The following is an 18,895-nucleotide window of genomic DNA, read 5'->3' as shown; positions in this document are numbered from 1 at the left end:
TCAGAGACATGGCTGTGCCCATCCTCAGATCTCCAGACCAACAGTAGCATGACTCCAGGAACAGCAGAAACGGCAGAGACAGTTATGTGCACTATACAGGTGATACAGACCTTCTGATTCTGTTTTAACTTTTGTAATTTAGCAATGTTTGTTCAGTGTTGAATGGGTTTATGTGTAAAGTACATCCGAAAGATGCTTTGTAATGCTTTGTAATCCTCATTCTAATTTTGTTTTAGATAAAAAATTGATATATTTTGGACATTTTTGAGAAAACATACAAATTTAATGGTTCTCGCTATATTTAAGTATTGACTTTATGCCAATATTTCACAATCAGTTCAACAATTTATTCTAATGTGTCCTTGTTACGCATTACATCTACATTATATAGCAGTGGTTACAGTTGTATATGATACATAATTGTACCTGTTATCCCTACACCAAACTTTAACACTAAAGTAAGTTAATTAAAATGAGTTGGTCCTTATTTGTGTTATTACACTGTAACCGTAAGATCATCTTTAAATAAAGTGTTGCCAAAATGTTTACATATCTAGAACTGAAAGAAGTTTAAATGTACTGTACCATCCCAACAAATTTGTTCATAATGATCTATACTTTTGAATTTGGCATTTAATAATACTGCCATGTTGGACCCCCTTTTGCCTTCAGAACTGCTCTTAGTCCTTCGTGGCATAGATTCAACAAGGTACTGGAAATATTCCTCAGAGACTTTAGTCCATATTGACATGATAGCATCACGCAGTTGCTACAGATTTGTCAGCTGCCTATCCATCTACCGTTTCACCACATCTCAATGGTGCTCTATTGGATCTGGTGACTGTGGAGGCTATTTGAGTACAGTGAACTCATTGTCATGTTCAAGAAACCAGTCTGAGATGATTCGCACTTTATGACATGGCACGTTATCCAGGTGGAAGTAGCCATCAGAAGATGGGTACACTGTGGTCATAAAGGGATGGACATGGTCAGCAACAATACTCAGGTAGGCTGTGGTGTTGAAACGATGATCAATTGGTACTAATGGGCCAAGAAAGTATGCCCCACACCATTACACCACCACCACCAGCCTGAACTGTTAATACAAGAGAGGATGAATCCAGGCTTTCTTGTTGTTGATGGTAAATTATGACCCGACCATCCGAATGTTGCAGCAGAAATGGAGACTCATCAGACCAGGGAACGTTTTTCCAATCTTCTATTTAGCAATTTTGGTGAGCCTGTGCCAATTGTAGTCTCAGTTTCCTGCTCTTAGCTGACATGAGTGGCACACGGTGTGGTCTTGTGCTGCTACAGCCTATCCACCTCAAGGTTTTGATGTATTCAGAGATGCTCTTCTGCATACGTTGGTTGTAACGAGGGTTTTATCAGCTCGAACCAATCTGGCCATTCTTCTCTGACCTCGGGCATCAACAAGGCATTTGCGCCCACAGAACTGCCGCTCACGAGATATTTTCTCTTTTTTAGACCATTCTCTGTAAACCCTAGAGATGATTGTGCATGAAAATCCCAGTAGATCAGCAGTTTCTGAAACACTCAGACCAGCCCGTCTGGCACCAACAACCATGTCCCATTCAAAGTCACTTAAATCACCTTTCTTCCCCATTCTGATGCTTGGTTTAAAATGCAGCAGATCGTCTTGGCCATGTCAACATGCCTAAAGGCATTGAGTTACTGCCATGTGATTGGCTGATTAGAAATTTGCGTTAACGAGCAGCTGAACAGTTGTACCTAATAAAATGGCCAGTGATTTATATACTTTATACAAGTGTACATGGTCTTCAAATTGTTTGTATTTCTTGGTAGGTTACAGCTGCCAGTGGAGCTATGTGCTTCATCAATCCCTTATACCTTCATGAGCACGGTGATGATTGGCTCACTCATTCTTCAGCCAAACCAGTCAGCCATCCAATAAGGCGAGACAAGCGGTTAAGTACAACAAGAACATGGGAAGGGAGAGGACTGAAAAAGAGGTCATCTACACCAGCTGAGGACTGTAGCACTTTTGACAATGACAGAGGTAGACCTTTTTTTCTGCCTAAGTTAATATTCTTTATACATTAATATGATTCATTAATAATGTGAATTACCATTTGTTTTACATTTTTAGTTTTCACTTTAGGGCTCTATTTTAACGATCTAGGTGCAAAGTCTAAAGCGCAAGCGCAAAAGCATTAAGGGCGTGTCCAAATCCACTTTTGCTATTTTAAGGACGTAAAAATACACTTTGCGCCGCGGCGCATGGTCTTACAGGGTTGTGCTTATTCTCTTAATGAGTTATGGGTGTGTTTTGAGAATAAACCAATCAGAGACTCATCTCCCATTCCCTTTAAGAGTCAGTTGCGTCATGCCATGGTGCATTTGCTATTTATATTGTGGACTTTGAAAGTGTAAAAACTGACTACATCACTAGTGGGAAAACAGTTAAACAGAGCATCTGCAGCACGAGAATAAAGAACAAGCCTCCTCCAATCAGCCTCTTCACTTTCTCTTTCTCTCTTTCGTGGATAAGCAAACGTTTTATGCACTCCGCTGAAGACATTCATTAGCCTACATGTATAATTTCGTTTGTTAAGCGCAAAGATTTGTTTCAAAACTATTTCTAAATTCTGTTTTAATTTCCAAAATGAGCAATAATAGCGAAGTGTGGTCAAAAAAAGTTATATCCAAACACACGTCCTATGCCCCATATGGTCCAAAACCTGACAGATGGACAAATCTAAACTTATTTTTATTTTAAAAATTATAAATATGCATATAATAAATACTACTACTACGACTACTACTCCTATTACTAATACTAATAACATTATACAAAAGCAAGTTGTCATGAATAAACTGAAAAAAGCCCCCCGAGATGAAGGCATGGAGGCAGTAGTTTTTATATTTATGTAGAAAATAATAATTTTTGCTATTTTTTTAATCCTGTAATTCTTTTTCATTTGTAAAAATATTTGTGTATTGTTTTCCTGTGTGTATTAAGCAATGTGTATGCATTTGAGGCGCATAACTAATGCGCTCTGAGCTGGACCATTTCAGCTGGTCTATTCCACAGTCTAATTTAGCTCCTCAAAATAGCAACGCACCAACAATGCGCCTTAACACACCTCTTTTCTAGACTGAAACACCTATGAGTCCACAAAGCGGCACAAATGGATTTACTATTTAAACAACGTGGCGCAAAACAAGAAAATTCTGCTTGTGCTGGTCTGAAAATAGCAACACGTCGTGGCAAACACGTCTTGCATCTTATTGTGCCAGGTCTATGATAGGGCCCTAAGTTTAAGAAATGTTGTTACTGTATATGTTTTGTTTTTTATTACTGTTTGTTTGTTTGTTTGTTTGTTTGTTTGTTTGTTTGTTTGTTTGTTTGTTTGTTTGTTTGTTTGTTTGTTTGTTTGTTTGTTCAGTCGTTCGAGGAAACATTTCTAATTTTCATTGATGATTTTAAGATTTTTCATAAGATATTTAGTTTCAGTATTTTTAAATGTTTGTTCAAATGTGTTAAATGTGCAAAAATGAAATTACTAGATACACATACAATGCATACTAATTAATCATTCTTTTGGTAAGTGTTACATAAACACTAAAATTACTAAATAGTTATTATTTTTTCATTGTTCATGTTGACTAACAAATTTGATCAATTTTACCATCTTATTGCTAACCCTTTTGTAAAAAAGGTTTTGTAAAAAGCTTTGTTTTGTTTGATGAAGGAATTTTTTATAGTTTTATTTAAAGGGCACCTATGGTGAAAAATCTACTTTAGAGTGTCATATTAGGATGATATAAAGACACCCAGTCCTTTTTTTTTCAATTTAACAACATAAAAACAGTGGACCAATTGGATCGGTTTTCAGATCCACCACAACTTGACGTAGGAGTGCGGTCCCCCCGCCCACCAATATTGATTGACAGGCATGCATCACCATATCCTCAGTTTGTTGTTTCACGTCCGCCATTTTCAGCGTGTGAGTCAAAGCGATGTCACTAAATGAACACTCTTGCTCTATTTTTAGATGCAAGGCTCATTGGGCTCAACACAAGAGCATTCACCACATGATCGCTCTAATCAGAATTATTGTTTGTAACTTAGTTTGTTTGTAGGTAGATTTGCAAATGTGTACTTTTCATTGCGTCTACCTTAAACTTCAGCCGTTTGCATTTCTCGCGGTCACAGAAGCTCCCTGTGATCTTAACTAGGTGCAGCTGGAAAAGCGAGTGCGTTGCCTCACGTGAGTGTCTCTCCATTGAAAATAAAATAATGAACTTGCCTGCAGGTCGCACACCAGAAGCGCCGCGCCATGCATTTTAGAATTCTAAACATAGGTTTCTATCAGGGTACACACAACGGCGCTTCAAGTCGGCGGCTGTCCGCTGTGCTCAGCCACAATTCGGGACACTTCATATTTCTGCCACGCCACAGAGCGCCATCTGAATAGTTTCATTTTTTATAGCGTGTCTGATGTGCCGTGTCGCGGCTCTAAGCGGGTCATCCGGTGCCTCAGTCAAAGTTAATTCAGTGTGCATGGTTATTAGTCTCGGTGTACAAGCTCAGCACTTTAAACTAGCACACAGTTGGCTCTAAAACTATACAAAGACACAAATGATTTTGTACTCTGCTTGGTCTATGTCCGAGTCGTACATGTATGAACTGCTGGTCCTCTCACTCATGTTGCTTCTCTCTGTCTGCCTGTCTGTTGCCAAACACAGAGCGGAAGAGCTCTTGGCTCTGCCCCCTTGTTACGTTGGGCGGAAATTTGAAACTTAATTTTCATGTGAAGCAACACACCCCTAAAACAGTGAGCTGTGTACATGCCCCCCAAATAACACTTTTGAACGCATTATAATAAAAAAATCTGAACTGTGTTTTGAACTGAACCTAAACTGGCACATTCAAAAGAACCATAATATTAATATTAAATCTTAAAAAAGGGGTAAACTATGTGCCCTTTAACAGTAATGCTACTATACTGCAATATTACTTCTGATGAAAAGTGTTATTAATTAATTAAGCTCAGGTTTTGTTTTTGTCTTAAAGGATCATTTGAGAAGACTCCTGTGACTCCATCTACTCCGGGTGGAGTTGTGCTTCGTAGGGCAAGTGGTACCAGCAAGGAAGACCCCTTAAAAAGAGCAAGCACAGACTCTATTCAAAGCCCTCTTCCTCAGTCGCCACACCGTGTGTCGTGGATCGAAGACAAGATATGGCTGAACTCACCACTTCCTTCCTCTCAGCTTCAACCACCCTGCTTAGAGCTGGACTCGCTGTCAGTCAGCAGTATAGAGGAGGAGTCAGAACCAGCGTTGAGCCCCTCCCCTTCTTTACCTTCACACCGCTTCCAGTTGGCAGATAAGATGAAGAACCGCCTCTCGGCAGTGGGTCAAGCTATAGGTGGACTGATGTCGCCACAGAGGAGACTGAGTAATCGTGTTCAGGAGATGGCAGAAAGAAAGAGTGGGGCTTTTGCAGAAGCTGTCAGGGAATTTATAGAGCGAACACTTACAAGTGAATCAACTCCTGAAGTAACCTGCACAGAGATGCTACAGGAAGTGCGTTCATCTCTCACTGCTCTGAGGGAAATCCTGTTTGACTGTACAGAGATCCAAAGCATCACAGACAGTTTTGGAGACACACCAGATTTTGAGCTGGGTATGACCTGGAGATGTCAATTCACTTTGATTTGTACAGATTTATATATGCAGGGCTTGACATTAACTTTTTTGATCACCAACCACTGTGGCTAGTAGTTTTCCAATGTTACTAGCCACTCGCCATTTTCACTAGCCACAATTTTGTTGTTGGGGAAAAAATATTCGCATAAATTTGACATTGGCATGCTAAAATTACTTAATTTAAATGATGTGTTATGTCCACATGCCTCCTCAACTTTTTATATTTCACATGACTTTTTGGGGCTCAACATTAAGGATTTAAGGTTTTTCTCTGGCCACACCAAACTAATTATTTCCTTGCCACACATTTTTAAAAAAATGTGTCAAACAAGCTAAATATAACTGAGTACATACAGTTTTTATTCAACAAAAAGTTCATTAAAAAACAACAATTAACATGTTAAAAAATTATTCTCATTCATCTAAAACTATACACAGTAGTTTGTCCAGACTAAAGGTTCCAGATCATCAGGTAGTTATTGATAAATGGAGATTTAATCTCCTATTAAAGCAATGTTATTGTAAAGAATGATTATTAAACCATATTAACCAAAATAACTGCAAGCAAAAGAAAGTGGGTGAAAAACATTCTGAGTGCGATAGTGAAAGGATAATTACATGCACACAGTTAACATTAGGCCCAGTAATAATCTGTTCAAACAATGGTAAAAGTGCAAGCGGTTAGACAGACCACCCCCACCAGCCACTTTGGCTTGTTAAAAATATTTTTTTAAATAGCCTGATCGTCCTCTCATTCGGTATTCACCTGCTTTCTTTTGCTCGCGCAAACAATTATCATCCGTGCTGCTTCTCGGTTCTAAGAGTGCATTTGCACACATATTAACAAACGGTCTTAGACTAAAATTCTAGTTTTTAGAAACTAGGCAGCTCTGGCAATTTAAAAATTATTTTCAACCAGCCAAAGTGCCTAGTGGGGGTGTCTGTCCAACTCACCACAGCTGAAATCTACCCACATTTGGGGGGCTGGCGGGTGCTAATGTCAACCTCTACATATATATATATATATATATATATATATATATATATATATATATATATATATATATATATATATATATATATATATATATATATATATATAATACAGTTGAAGTCGGAATTATTAGCCTCCTTTGATTTTTTTTGTTTCTTTTTTAAATATTGTCTAAATGATGTTTAACAAAGCGAGGAAATTTTCACAGTATGTCTGATAATGTTTTTTCTTCTGAAGAAAGTCTTATTTGTTTTATTTCGGCTAGAATAAGAGCAGTTTTAAATTTTTTATGAACCATTTTAAGGTCAAAATTATTATTTTTTCGATAGTCTACAGAAAAAAATCATAGTTAAGCTGCGGTCATACTGGGCTTTGTGTGTGTGAAATTCTGTCGTACGGCACTGCAAAAAGGGGCGGGATTAAACAAGTTGATTAGACATTTAAAAAAGCAAGGATTGCTCCATATTTTAAATTTCTGTCCAGAGAGGTCATGTTTTAATCCTCGATTGGTCTCACGCAGTCAAGGGACAAGATTTCGCAGGTCAGAGTTCACCATGCTTGAACTTTTTACCGCAGCGAACTGCGAAACTTAACGCATGACCCTGCGTTTCTGGTCTGACGCATTCGCGTGCGTATGAATGGAAGTCTATGGGGAGAAAAGTCAAGTGTGACCGCAGCTTTATACAATAACTTGCCTAATAACCCTAACCTGCCTAGTTAATCGAATTAACCTAGTTAAGTCTTTAAATGTCACTTTAAGCTGTATAGAAGTGTCTTGAAAAATATCTAGTCAAATATTATTTACTGTCATCATGGCAAAGATAAAATAAATCAGTTATTAGAAATGAGTTATTAAAACTATTATGTTTAGAAATGTGTTGAAAAAAAATCTCTCCGTTAAACAGAAATTGGGGGAAAAAATAAACAGGGGGCTAATATTTCAGGGGGGCTGATAATTCTGACTTCAACTGTATATATAAATGTCAATGCCACAAAATCAGTTCAAGCTGTAAAGAGCAGAATAAAGACAAAAGTTCAATATTTAGCTTAGTTCATTATTGTTTCAGATCAATTCAATTCTGGCATCAATTGCAAAATTTGTCAAAAAATTCAGTCGAACAGTAATATCATTAGTCAAACTGAAAACAAAAGTGCAGTCAAAATTGAACATACTGAATATATTCAAAATCATAACCAAGTAAGCCAAACATATTTGCAATCTGTATTCATTTAACACCAAATGCTACTGATACTGAGGCCTGCAGAGTGAAGGTTGTGTCTCTTTGGTCACACATACAGTAGCAAAATGCTTAGGATTTAATTTTGAAAAAAAAGAATATAGTTTGAGCAAACACATCAGACATGTAAGTTCCATGTAGTGTTATAAAATGATAACACTATACATGGTACATTACACGTTTCATAACTACATCTGATTGTGTGTACTTGCATATGTTTTATGGCTTTAAAATAAGAAAGGTTCGAGCTGAGCCATACTTGAGGAGAAATTGTGACACAACAACAAGAACAAAGTAAAAGGTTTTATAGAATAATATTAATAAGCAAGTTTTGTTATAATGCGACAGTATATTAGCAAGAATTCCAGTTTTTTGTGCACCTCAAACCCCTAAAACCAGTTTACAAATGCATTTTCTCTCTGCCCTTAGATTCTATGCTGGAACTTTCCTTGCATAAAGTAGCTTTGAAGCCAGTTTACTCTCACCTTTACGTGTGTCTAAAGACAGCACGCAGGGATGATGGCACACTGCAGCGTTTAGAGGCCAACAAGAGCATACTGGAAAACCGCAACCTGGAGGAGCTGGAGGGTGCAGCGGGGGCTGGGGTTCCTGATTCCAGCGTGATGGAAAAGATCCTGCAACGATGGACCACAATGCATGAAGCCTACTCACCTAGTAAAAAAGTTGGCACCCTGCTCAAAGTCTGCAAGAATATCTACCATAGCATGAATGCTAATGCTAAACCTGGTGAGTGAAATATAGGCTACTGTAGAGGCACAATGACAACTGTTCCAAACATACTTACGATCTTGAAAATACCCATCAGATAATTTATTAAACCCTCCTGAATATGCCCCCTTTTTGGCTCAGTCGACAGTGTAGCTTTGTAGCCTGTGACTTTACTGCAAATCAGCTGGTCCTCCCTGCCCACCGTTCGCACATTAATGTCGGCTTCTACTGCTTCACGTCAGCTAAACAAAACAGTGATAGAGACAGACACGGATGAAGCAAATTCAGGATTCAGTTTATGGATTATGTGTTTAGTTTATGAGTCAAACATAGCAAGTAAGTTTATTCAATTTACTGATGCAAAGCAAAAGAAACTGTTATGTAAGTTTGACACCCAGTGGTTGAACTAGGGATTGCACTCCTGGAACAAAACACATTTTCACTCAGCTCCTCCTCTGATGAGTCGACACAAGGGCAGGTTGCCAGGTTGATGTGAGTGTGCCTGACTATTGAGCCTAAAGGCTGATTTAGGCCTGATTTGAATAGTTTTATAACTAAAAGCAATGATAGAAGAAATATTTACCATACTAAAATGAGTTATTGTCCTAACCAACACCTGAAATTTCTGTTTTAGAAATGACTTTTTCTATAATTGTTTTATTTTCTGTAGGGGTTTTCACCTTTTATTTTTGACAGGACAGTAGAGAGAATTGACAGGAAAGTGTGGGGAGCAGAGAAAGGGGAAGGAATGCTCTTATGACATTTTTCTACAGGAGGAAAATGCAAATTAATTACAAACGCTTAAAATATAGTCCATGTTAGTAATCTGTCAGATTCTGGAGTGCATTACAGATTTAAAGAAAAGTATAAATAAAAAATATCTTAAGTAAAACAAATAAATGTATAGATATGCTATATAAGTATATAATTTCACTCACCTGGGAAATGGAGGCCACGTGAATGGTTTGTGAGCACAATGAAGAGCACACAGCATGCCGTATTATCTGATATTTGTAGGAAATAATTCCAAAAGGCAGTACTGTAAAGTGACTGTAAAGCCACTTAAAACAAAATAAAAATATGGCATATGAGCCCAGCTCAGCGGCTTATCAGCCGGAATCAGCTGAGGTGACGAGACAGCGAGCAGCGAGACCTACAGTAGCTGTCACTCAAGTGGCACGCCCTTAATTATGCAGACTTAATAAAACTTAATAAAAACGAAATAGATGAGTTATAAAAAAAATCACCCCCTCACAGTTGTCATGAAAGGTAATATTAGCTATATGCACCCAAACCATCTTTTGTACCAGGCTGTAAACATGTTTTTATCAGCTGTAAAAATGGCCAATTTACCATTACAGTCAGAGAACATCTGGACTTCCTGGAGCAGCCCCAAAGGCGTGTCGAAGATTTGCAGTTTTAGTTACCTCCGTATTGGCTTCAAGAGATTGTCACGGACACATACACTCAAAAAAAGATTTTTTTCAATCTACTTATTTAAAATGAGCTGAAACAACACAATTCTTGAGATTTCATTGGGACAGCTTAATTTTTTATGTTCAATCCACATAAATTTGTTTAAAGTGTGAATGAATTGTGTGGAACGCTGCATTTTTTGCAGTGTACTTCGAGAGCCTTGCTGGCTGAATAAACGAAATATGCGGTTTTTCTACAAGGCAACCCGGGATGCTGAAATACAGTATAATTGGCTAAACTGGCATTGGGCAGGTTAAAAGAACCAAAACAAAGACAGTGTCCTGATACCGAAAACACATTTTCAAAGCAGAATAACAGACTTCAGCATTGTTTTTCAGATAAACAAGAATGTTCACTTAGCATGTTTCTGAAATATCTGCAAACATATTATTGTGTTTTTATGCTTTAGAAGAGTCAAACACTTACATACAGCACCTTTAATAATAACCAATAGCATTTCATTTATACCACAGCTCTGTCAATCAGTTGTACACGTCTGATGTATGACTTAGACCAGGGGTCACCAAACTTGTTCCTGGAGGGCCGGTGCCCTACAGTTTTTAGCTCCAACTCTAATCAAACACACCTGAACAAGCTAATCAAGGTCTTACTAGGTATACTTGAAACATCCAGGCAGGTGTGTTAAGGCAAGTTGGAGCTAAACTCTGCAGGGACACCGGCCCTCCAGGACAGAGGTTGGTGACCCCTGACTTAGACTATAATAATAGTAATTGAAATGGGTCCGATATACTTAGTTTTCAGTGCCAACTCTTGCATTTGATCTGCTCCCTGCTGTTGTCTATATCTCTAGGCTGAATGGACAATGTTTGTTTTGTGGCAGTTCACGTTACATGACCACGAAACTTCAGTCATTGTGGTGGAAAACATACTTACATTGTCTGAACTGTTTATCCACTATATAGTGAAAGGGTGGATAGTAACCCTAGTACCCTGTAAGCTTACTGTGCAATGGATTTTTGTAGTCAGGTGAGTTTACAAGTGCGCAATGTGTTTCAATATCACTGATATTCCTCTTCTTGTTGTTAAGTCTAATAAACCTGAAGAAGTTGAGGTCAACACTTGTCTGTTGCCAATTAATACTTTCTTACTTGGTTTTGGTGAGCTCTCAGTTAGATGAGAATAAGTGACTGACTTCATATCTTGAAGGGTGGGACGTTTTAGCTATTACAGCAGATTTTATTGGTCAGGTTATTTGATGAGAAGCTGAATTATGAGGTGATGTCATAAAAATGTTGATGCATATTAGCAGAAGTGAAAAGCTGTGAATTTTGAAGGCTGATATCTTGTAAATGCTTATATCTTAATGCAAATTGTGTCATTGTTTTTGGAGCACAATGGATTATGCAGAAGATTAAGAGTAACATATTGTTACTTAAGCTTTGATTTCAGTTCAATTTGTGTGCAATGAATAATTCATGTTTAATGTAGATTGTGTCAAAGCAGCTTAGCATAGAAGTTAGTTTAAGGTACTGAAAGAGTTTTAATAGCTGTCTTGATGGGGTGGAAGATTATAATATGTTGAATATGTTTTCTGCCAGGTACGGTTTTTGGGGCAGATGACTTCCTGCCGTGCCTGACGTGGGTGCTGCTGCGTAGTGATGTAGCTACACTTCAGGTTGATACTGACTACATGATGGAGCTACTGGACCCCATGCTACTACAAGGGGAAGGTAGGAGGTGGACACACATTCACACACATAAACAGAATTCTTTCTGTCTTTTTTACTTTTTCAGTTTAATGTGCGAGTCTTTGAGGTTTTTTAAAAGCATTACATGGTCCAGCTTGTCTGTTTTTGTCAATCTGTCAATTGACATCGGATGTTTCTGTATTCCTTGTATAGAGTCAATACAGGGCCTTATTTACTTACAGCTTAAAATAAAGATTTGCCGACAAAAATGAAATTATTTAGCAAAGAAATGTGAAAATAACGCGAATCTCAAAAAATTACAAAGGGAAAACTAAGCTTTGAGAAATAAAAAGGAATTTTGCAAACCAAAAAAAGAACTGCGAATAAAAATCAAGCAATGAAAAAAAAATAATAATAAAATGTTTGTATATATATATATATATATATATATATATATATATATATATATATATATATATATATATATATATATATATATATATACAGTACATCCGGAAAGAATTCATAGCACTTCACTTTCACATTTTTTATGTTACAGCCTTATTTCAAAATGGATTCAATTAATTTATTTTCTCAAAATTCTACACACAATACCACATAATGACAATGTGAAAATCGATTTTTTGAAATTGTTACAAATTTATTAAAAATAAAAAACCCTGAAAATTCACATGTACAGAAGTATTTGCAGCCTTTGTCGTGAAGCTCTAAAATTAGCTCAGGTACATTCTGTTTCCACTGATCATTCTTGAGATGTTTCAGCAGCTTAATTGGAGTTCACCTGTGGTCAATTCAGTTGATTGGACATGATTTGAAAAGGCATACACCTGTTTATATAAGGTCCCAGGGTTGACAGTGCATGTCAAAGCACAAACTAAGCATGAAGACAAATGAATTGTCTGTAGACCTCCAAGACAGGATTGTCTCGAGGCACAAGGCTGGGGAAGGTTACAGAAAATTTTCTGCTGCTGTGAAAGTTCCATTGAGCACAGTGGCCTTCATCTTCTGTAAGTGGAAGATGTTTGGATCTGCCATGACGCTTCCTAGAGCTGGCCGGCCATCTAAGCTGAGTGATCGAGGGAGAACGACCTTAGTCAGGGAGGTGATCAATAACTCGATGGCCACTCTGTCTGAGCTCCAGCGTTCTTCTATGAAGAGAGGAGAATTTACAGAAGGACAACCATTTGTGCAGCAATCCACCAATCAGGCTTGTATGGTAGAGTGGCCAGACGGAAGACACTCCCTGCCTGAAATTTGCCAAAAAGCATCTGAAGGGCTTTCAGACCATAAGAAACTGGTGTTACGTTTGGAGAAAACCAGGCACCGCTCATCACCAGGTTAATAGCATTCCTATAGTGAAGCATGGTGGTGGCAGCATCATGCGGTGGGGATGTTTTTCAGCAGCAGGAACTGGAAGACTAGTCAGGATAGAGGGAAAGATGATTGCAGCAATGTACAGAGACATCCTGAATGAAAACCTGCTTCAGAGTGCTCTTGACCTCAGACTGGGGCGACAGTTCATCTTCCAGCAGGACAATGACCCAAAACACACCGCCAAAATATCAACAGAGTGGCTTCACAACAACTCAGTGAATGTCCTTGAGTGGCCCAGCCAGAACCCAGACCTAAATCCTATTAAACATCTCTGGAGAGATCTGAAAATGGCTGTACACCATCGCTTCCTATCCAACCTGATAGACCTTGAGAGGTACTGCAAAAAGGAATGGACAAAAATTCCCAAAGACAGGTGTGCCAAGCTTGTGGCATCATATTCAAAAAGACTTGAGGCTGTAATTGCTGCCAAAGGTGCATCAACAAAGTATTGATCAAAGGCTGTGAATACTTCTGTACATGTGATTTTTTTTTTTTTTTATAAATTTGCAACAATTAATTAAAGAAATTAATCAATTTTGGAATAAGGCTGTAACAAAAAAAAAAGTGAAGCGCTATCAGAATCAGAAATCAGAATCAGAAAGAGCTTTATTGCCAGGTATGTTCACACATACGAGGAATTTGTTTTCGTGACAAAGCTTCTACAGTGCAACAGGATTACAGAGACAGGACAAAAAACAGGTAATAAATATATTTAAAAAAATAGAAGTAAGTAGTGAGTGCAAATATACAGATTGACAAGTGTATGTACATGTTTATTACTATATACAACGTTATATGTGCAGCTGTTATGTGCAAATTGGCATGTAAAGTGTGTTGTTAAATAAGTGTATATGTGTATAAAGTGTATAGCAGTAGTGATGTTGGCTCCACAATTATTATCATCAAGTGTTCATGAGATGGATTGCCTGAGGGAAGAAACTGTTTCTGTGTCGGGCTGTTCTGGTGCGCAGTGCTCTGTAGCGTCGACCAGAAGGTAACAGTTCAAAGAGGCAGTGTGCTGGGTGTGAGGGGTCCAGAGTGATTTTGGCAGCCCTTCTGCTCGCTCTTGATAAGTACAGTTCTTGGGGAGTAGGAAGGGTTGTACCAATGATTCGCTCAGCAGTCCGAACTATTCGATGTAGTCTTTGGAGGTCGTATTTAGTAGCTGAGCTAAACCAGACAGTTATTGATGTGCAGATGACTGATTCAATGATGGAGGTGTAGAACTGTTTCAGCAGCTCCTTTGGGAGGTTAAACTTCCTCAGCTGACGAAGAAAGTACAGCCTCTGTTGAGATTTTTTGACAATGGAGTCAATGTGAGTGTCCCACTTCAGGTCCTGAGAGATGGTGGTGCCCAGGAACCTGAATGACTCCACTGCTGCCACAATGCTGTCCATGATGCTCAGTGGGGGGAGAGCAGGGGGGTTTCTCCTGAAGTCCACTATCATCTCCACTGTTTTGAGCGTGTTGAGCTCCAGGTTGTTGTAACTGCACCAGACAGCCAACTCCTTAACCTCCTGTCTGTAAGCAGACTCGTCACCGTCCTGAATGAGGCCGATAAGTGTGGTGTCGTCTGCAAACTTCAAGAGCTTCACAGAGGAGTCTTTTGATGTGCAGTCATTTGTGTACAGGGAGAAGAGCAGTGGGGAAAGGACACACCCCTGGGGGGCACCAGTGCTGATTGTGCGGATGCTAGATGAGAATTTTCCTAGCTTCACCAGCTGCTGCCTGTCCGTTAGGAAGCTGTTGATCCACTGACCGACAGAGGTGGGCACAGAGAGCTGAGTTAATTTGGGCAGGAGAAGTTTTGGGATGATAGTGTTAAACGCCAAGCTGAAGTCAACAAACAAGATCCTCACATAGGTCCCTGGTCTGTCTAGGTGTTGCAGAGCATAATGCAGTCCCATATTTACTGCATCATCCACAGACCTGTTTGCTCTGTAGGCAAACTGAAGAGAGTCCAGTGAGGGTTCAGTGATGTCCTTCAGGTGGGCCAGCATCAGTTTTTCAAAAGACTTCATGACCACAGATGTTAGCGCCACCGGTCTGTAGTCATTTAGTCCTGTAAGTTGGGTTTCTTTGGGATGGGGATGATGGTGGAGCGTTTGAGGCAGGAGGGCACTTCACACAGCTCCAGTGATCTGTTGAAGATCAGGGTGAAGATGGGGGCCAGTTGGTCAGCACAGGATTTTAAACAGGCTGGTGTTATAAAATCTGGGCCTGGTGCTTTTTTCCTCTTCTGTTTCTGGAAGACCTGGCGCACCTCCTCTTCACTGAACTGTAGGGCAGGTATGAAGGGGGCAGGGGGTGGTGGAGGTGTTAATGGTGGCGTGAAGAGCAGTTCAGAGTGGGTGTGGGGGGTTTTCTCAAACCGGCAGTAAAACTCATTCAGGTCGTTTGCAAGTCGTTCATTGTCTACAGTGCTGGGGGATGGTGTCTTGTAGTTTGTGATGTTTTTCAGACTTTTCCACACGGATGCTGAGTCGCTGGAAGAGAACTGACTCCTATGAATACTTTACAGATGCACTATATATCTACATAAAAAAAAGATATATATATATATATATATATATATATATATCTATCTATCTATCTATCTATCTATCTATCTATCTATCTATATATATATATATATATATATATATATATATATATATATATATATATATATATATATATATATATATATATATATATATATATATATATATATATAAATATATGTATTTTAATGTAGATACATTTGCTTCATTGGAGGCATGTCTGGGCATGCTGTAGACACCCCAGTTCTCTGAATTCCACTTCTTGTCAAATCAGGACAAGAAAGTAAAACACTCATAAATGTGAAGTTTAAAGAGAAAACAGTATTGCAAACTCATGGTTGACTGAAAAGCAAATCAAAATGAGCGTTGCAATTGACTTGAGGTGTTTTACAAAGGAAAGGCTGAAAAAAATATTTTGCAACTATATATATATTTATTTAATTATTTGTTTATTAATTTTTGTTAATTGCAAATAGTTTAGTTTTTAGTTGTTTACTTTATTTTTGTTTGCAAAATTCCTTTTTATTTCTCAAAACTTAGTTTTATTTTTTCATTTCTTTGCTTAATACTTTAGTTTTAGTTTGCAAACCTTTATTTTATGCTGCATGTATATAAAGCACTGTATTGACTCCATATTGCCTGTATGTCTTAATAGCATGGTCCCTGTCGTTCTAATATCTAGTGTCCTGCGATCTCATTTATAAAACTTTAGTAACATAGTAACCTTCCTAAAAGTGAACATACCTTAAAAAAATACAACCTCGAAAAATAACGCAAAAAAAAATTTGCTTACATGTAAAAGTCATTCCACATTCTGTCTTTTACACACCCACTTTCAACCATAAATAATCAATGCAAATCACCTCAGGAACTTCCATGCATACGTAGATTCTTAGAAGTGGCATACAGATGTTCCCATCCTCATTTTGTGTCTACGAGCTGTTCACCAGCTGTTTTTTCCTCCTAAGCCTGTCTTTGCAGTCAGTCTGAAAGTCTAGCTATGCAAGGCTAGAGCAGTGTAGGCCTTCAAAAAAGATACACTTAGAGGGACTGAATTCTTGTTTCAGTTACTGCAATGTACAGTACTGCGAAAATACTACTACTACTACTACTATTTTCACCAACAAAAACAGTTATTTATATTTTTGTTGTAGTGTGTCATTAGTGTGAAATATCAGTACTTTTGCTATAAATTGTAATAATCCAGACAAATTTTCAAATCCACAATGAGTCTGACAGCAGCAAATGCTCTACTGTGAGGGTTTTGTCAGATATCAAATCTAAGAGAACCAAAATCATGAACCTTAAAGATAACACAATGAGGTATTCACAATCATTCACACACTGCATGCTGTTTCTCTGTCTTTCATTTAGGTGGCTACTACCTTACCTCTCTCTATGCTGCCCTTTTTTACATTAGCAGCTTCCGACCACGAGTAGCAAAGCGGCAACTGAGTGCAGAAGCACACAGGTCTCTAAGCCAATGGCACCGCAGACGCACGCTGCACTGCAACCAATCCCGGCGCAGCAGAAATCGCAGGACCATACGGAGACACGGCCCTTCAGATGGAAACCGTAGAACTTCAGAAGAAAGGAACTCTTTGAAAGCAAGCACAGAGTCCAGCAGTTTGACGGACGTCAATTTAGACACCTCTAACACGCACGAATCACTGCAGGGTTTGGATGAAGAGTTACAGGTTTTAAAGGAAGAAGAGGAGGGAAGTGCAGATAGAGAACAAGTGCGGTTAGCAGAGACCGTTATCACCAGCCCTCAAATAGATGAAAAAGAGAGAGCTGTCAGGGTAAGCTGGAATGAAAGGAGCTGAAAATGACTTATTCATAAAGGAATGGTATCAACAAACTGAACTTTTGAGTTGTTAGGGATCCCTGAGAACGGAAATACAGGTATGAAATACCTTTTCAAAAGATAAACATTTGTATCCAAAGGGTCCATGTTGGGACCTACAAATATCAAGAGATATACTACTGTAGTGTTTAATATGGAGTCCATCTAGGGACATATATCATACCTGTCAACCCTCCTCTTTTTCCTGGGAATCTCTCGTATTTTACAGTTCTATCCCGCTATCATCCCGTAAAAGTATTTTCCTGTATTTCTCCCATATTTTCAGTCTTTCTCTGAAGAGTGGCAAATAAACATTAAAGAGCCGAGCCTCCCAATACGCAACCCATACCGCCGAACCACCAGGGGCCGCCCCTTGCTCTTAAATGTGAGTCTGTTCTGTGCTTTCGCTTTGTTTATGGCGGGATTCCATTTCCTTTTTATTACAGGTGCCGTCTCCTCTTCATAAGCAATCCTCAAAACACTCATATAGCGATGCATGACTGTCAGCTGACGCGGTCCATGGTGATAAATAGACGCTGTTTCCCAAACAGATTCTGTACACGCGATTTGAAGCGGAGTGAAAGTTTGGGTTTTGGGTGCGTATTTGACCAGACATGGACACACAATTAATAATAATAATATTTAAAGATGTCGATCTTGGTAGGTTTTTTCAAACACAACTAATTTCGTCCTAAATGAGCATAAAAAGTTCGGAAAGCAATCGAAAGCTTTCATTATAACGTTAGATGTGTGCATTTTTAAAGTGACACCTGTTATTTAATGTAATGAAAATAAAAAAAAATCTAAATGAATAAGATATTCATTCATTACACTTTAATCAGAATGTGTAAGTTATACAGTGAAGAAACGGCTAATGAGATATGATAGCTTGATTCTATTTCATTATAATAGCTTTTAATTTTAATAAGCTGAACCGTTAGCTTATTCATTTGCTGCTAATGTATACTATTTAATTTTTCTTTTGTAAATAATAATAGTAAAACATAATACTGACCGTTTAACTGTTTATTTACAATGAAACAGCTCCAAATCCTTTATTATGGTGGCATATCCCTTATTTTCACATACCAATGTTGACAGGTATGACATATATACTTGCAATATAAAAGAAAGTTTTGCAAACAAAATAAAACATTGAAACATTGAAAAAACATTGAAAAAAAATAAATAATGCAAATCTCAAAAAAAAAAATCGCGAAGGGAAATAAATTTTCCAAACAAAAATAAAGAACTGCAAATCAAAATCAAGTGGTGCAAAAAAAAATTTATATTTCCAATTTTTTTTCTTTTAAATATTCTTATATTTG

The 18,895-nt window shown here is 38.1% G+C and overlaps 1 protein-coding gene across 1 annotated transcript in view; it reads left to right on the top strand.

Moving 5' to 3' along the window:
- Nucleotides 1-18,457, top strand: part of rinl (Ras and Rab interactor-like) — a 30,250-nt gene extending 11,793 nt beyond the window's left edge. The window contains exons 7-12 of the mRNA XM_056474560.1: nucleotides 5-99; nucleotides 1,828-2,041; nucleotides 5,063-5,674; nucleotides 8,359-8,676; nucleotides 11,694-11,825; nucleotides 17,096-18,457. Of these exons, the coding sequence (XP_056330535.1) occupies nucleotides 5-99; nucleotides 1,828-2,041; nucleotides 5,063-5,674; nucleotides 8,359-8,676; nucleotides 11,694-11,825; nucleotides 17,096-17,547 (1,823 nt within the window). The 3' untranslated portion in view covers nucleotides 17,548-18,457. The remainder of the gene's footprint in view (nucleotides 1-4; nucleotides 100-1,827; nucleotides 2,042-5,062; nucleotides 5,675-8,358; nucleotides 8,677-11,693; nucleotides 11,826-17,095) is intronic.
- The last annotated feature ends 438 nt before the right edge of the window (nucleotides 18,458-18,895 follow it).

Source organism: Danio aesculapii, chromosome 15 (assembly GCF_903798145.1).
Source record: "Danio aesculapii chromosome 15, fDanAes4.1, whole genome shotgun sequence".
In the NCBI taxonomy this organism is placed as follows: Eukaryota; Metazoa; Chordata; class Actinopteri; order Cypriniformes; family Danionidae; genus Danio; species Danio aesculapii.
Note: the sequence above shows the minus strand (reverse complement) of the source record. Positions and strands in the feature narration are given on the sequence as shown.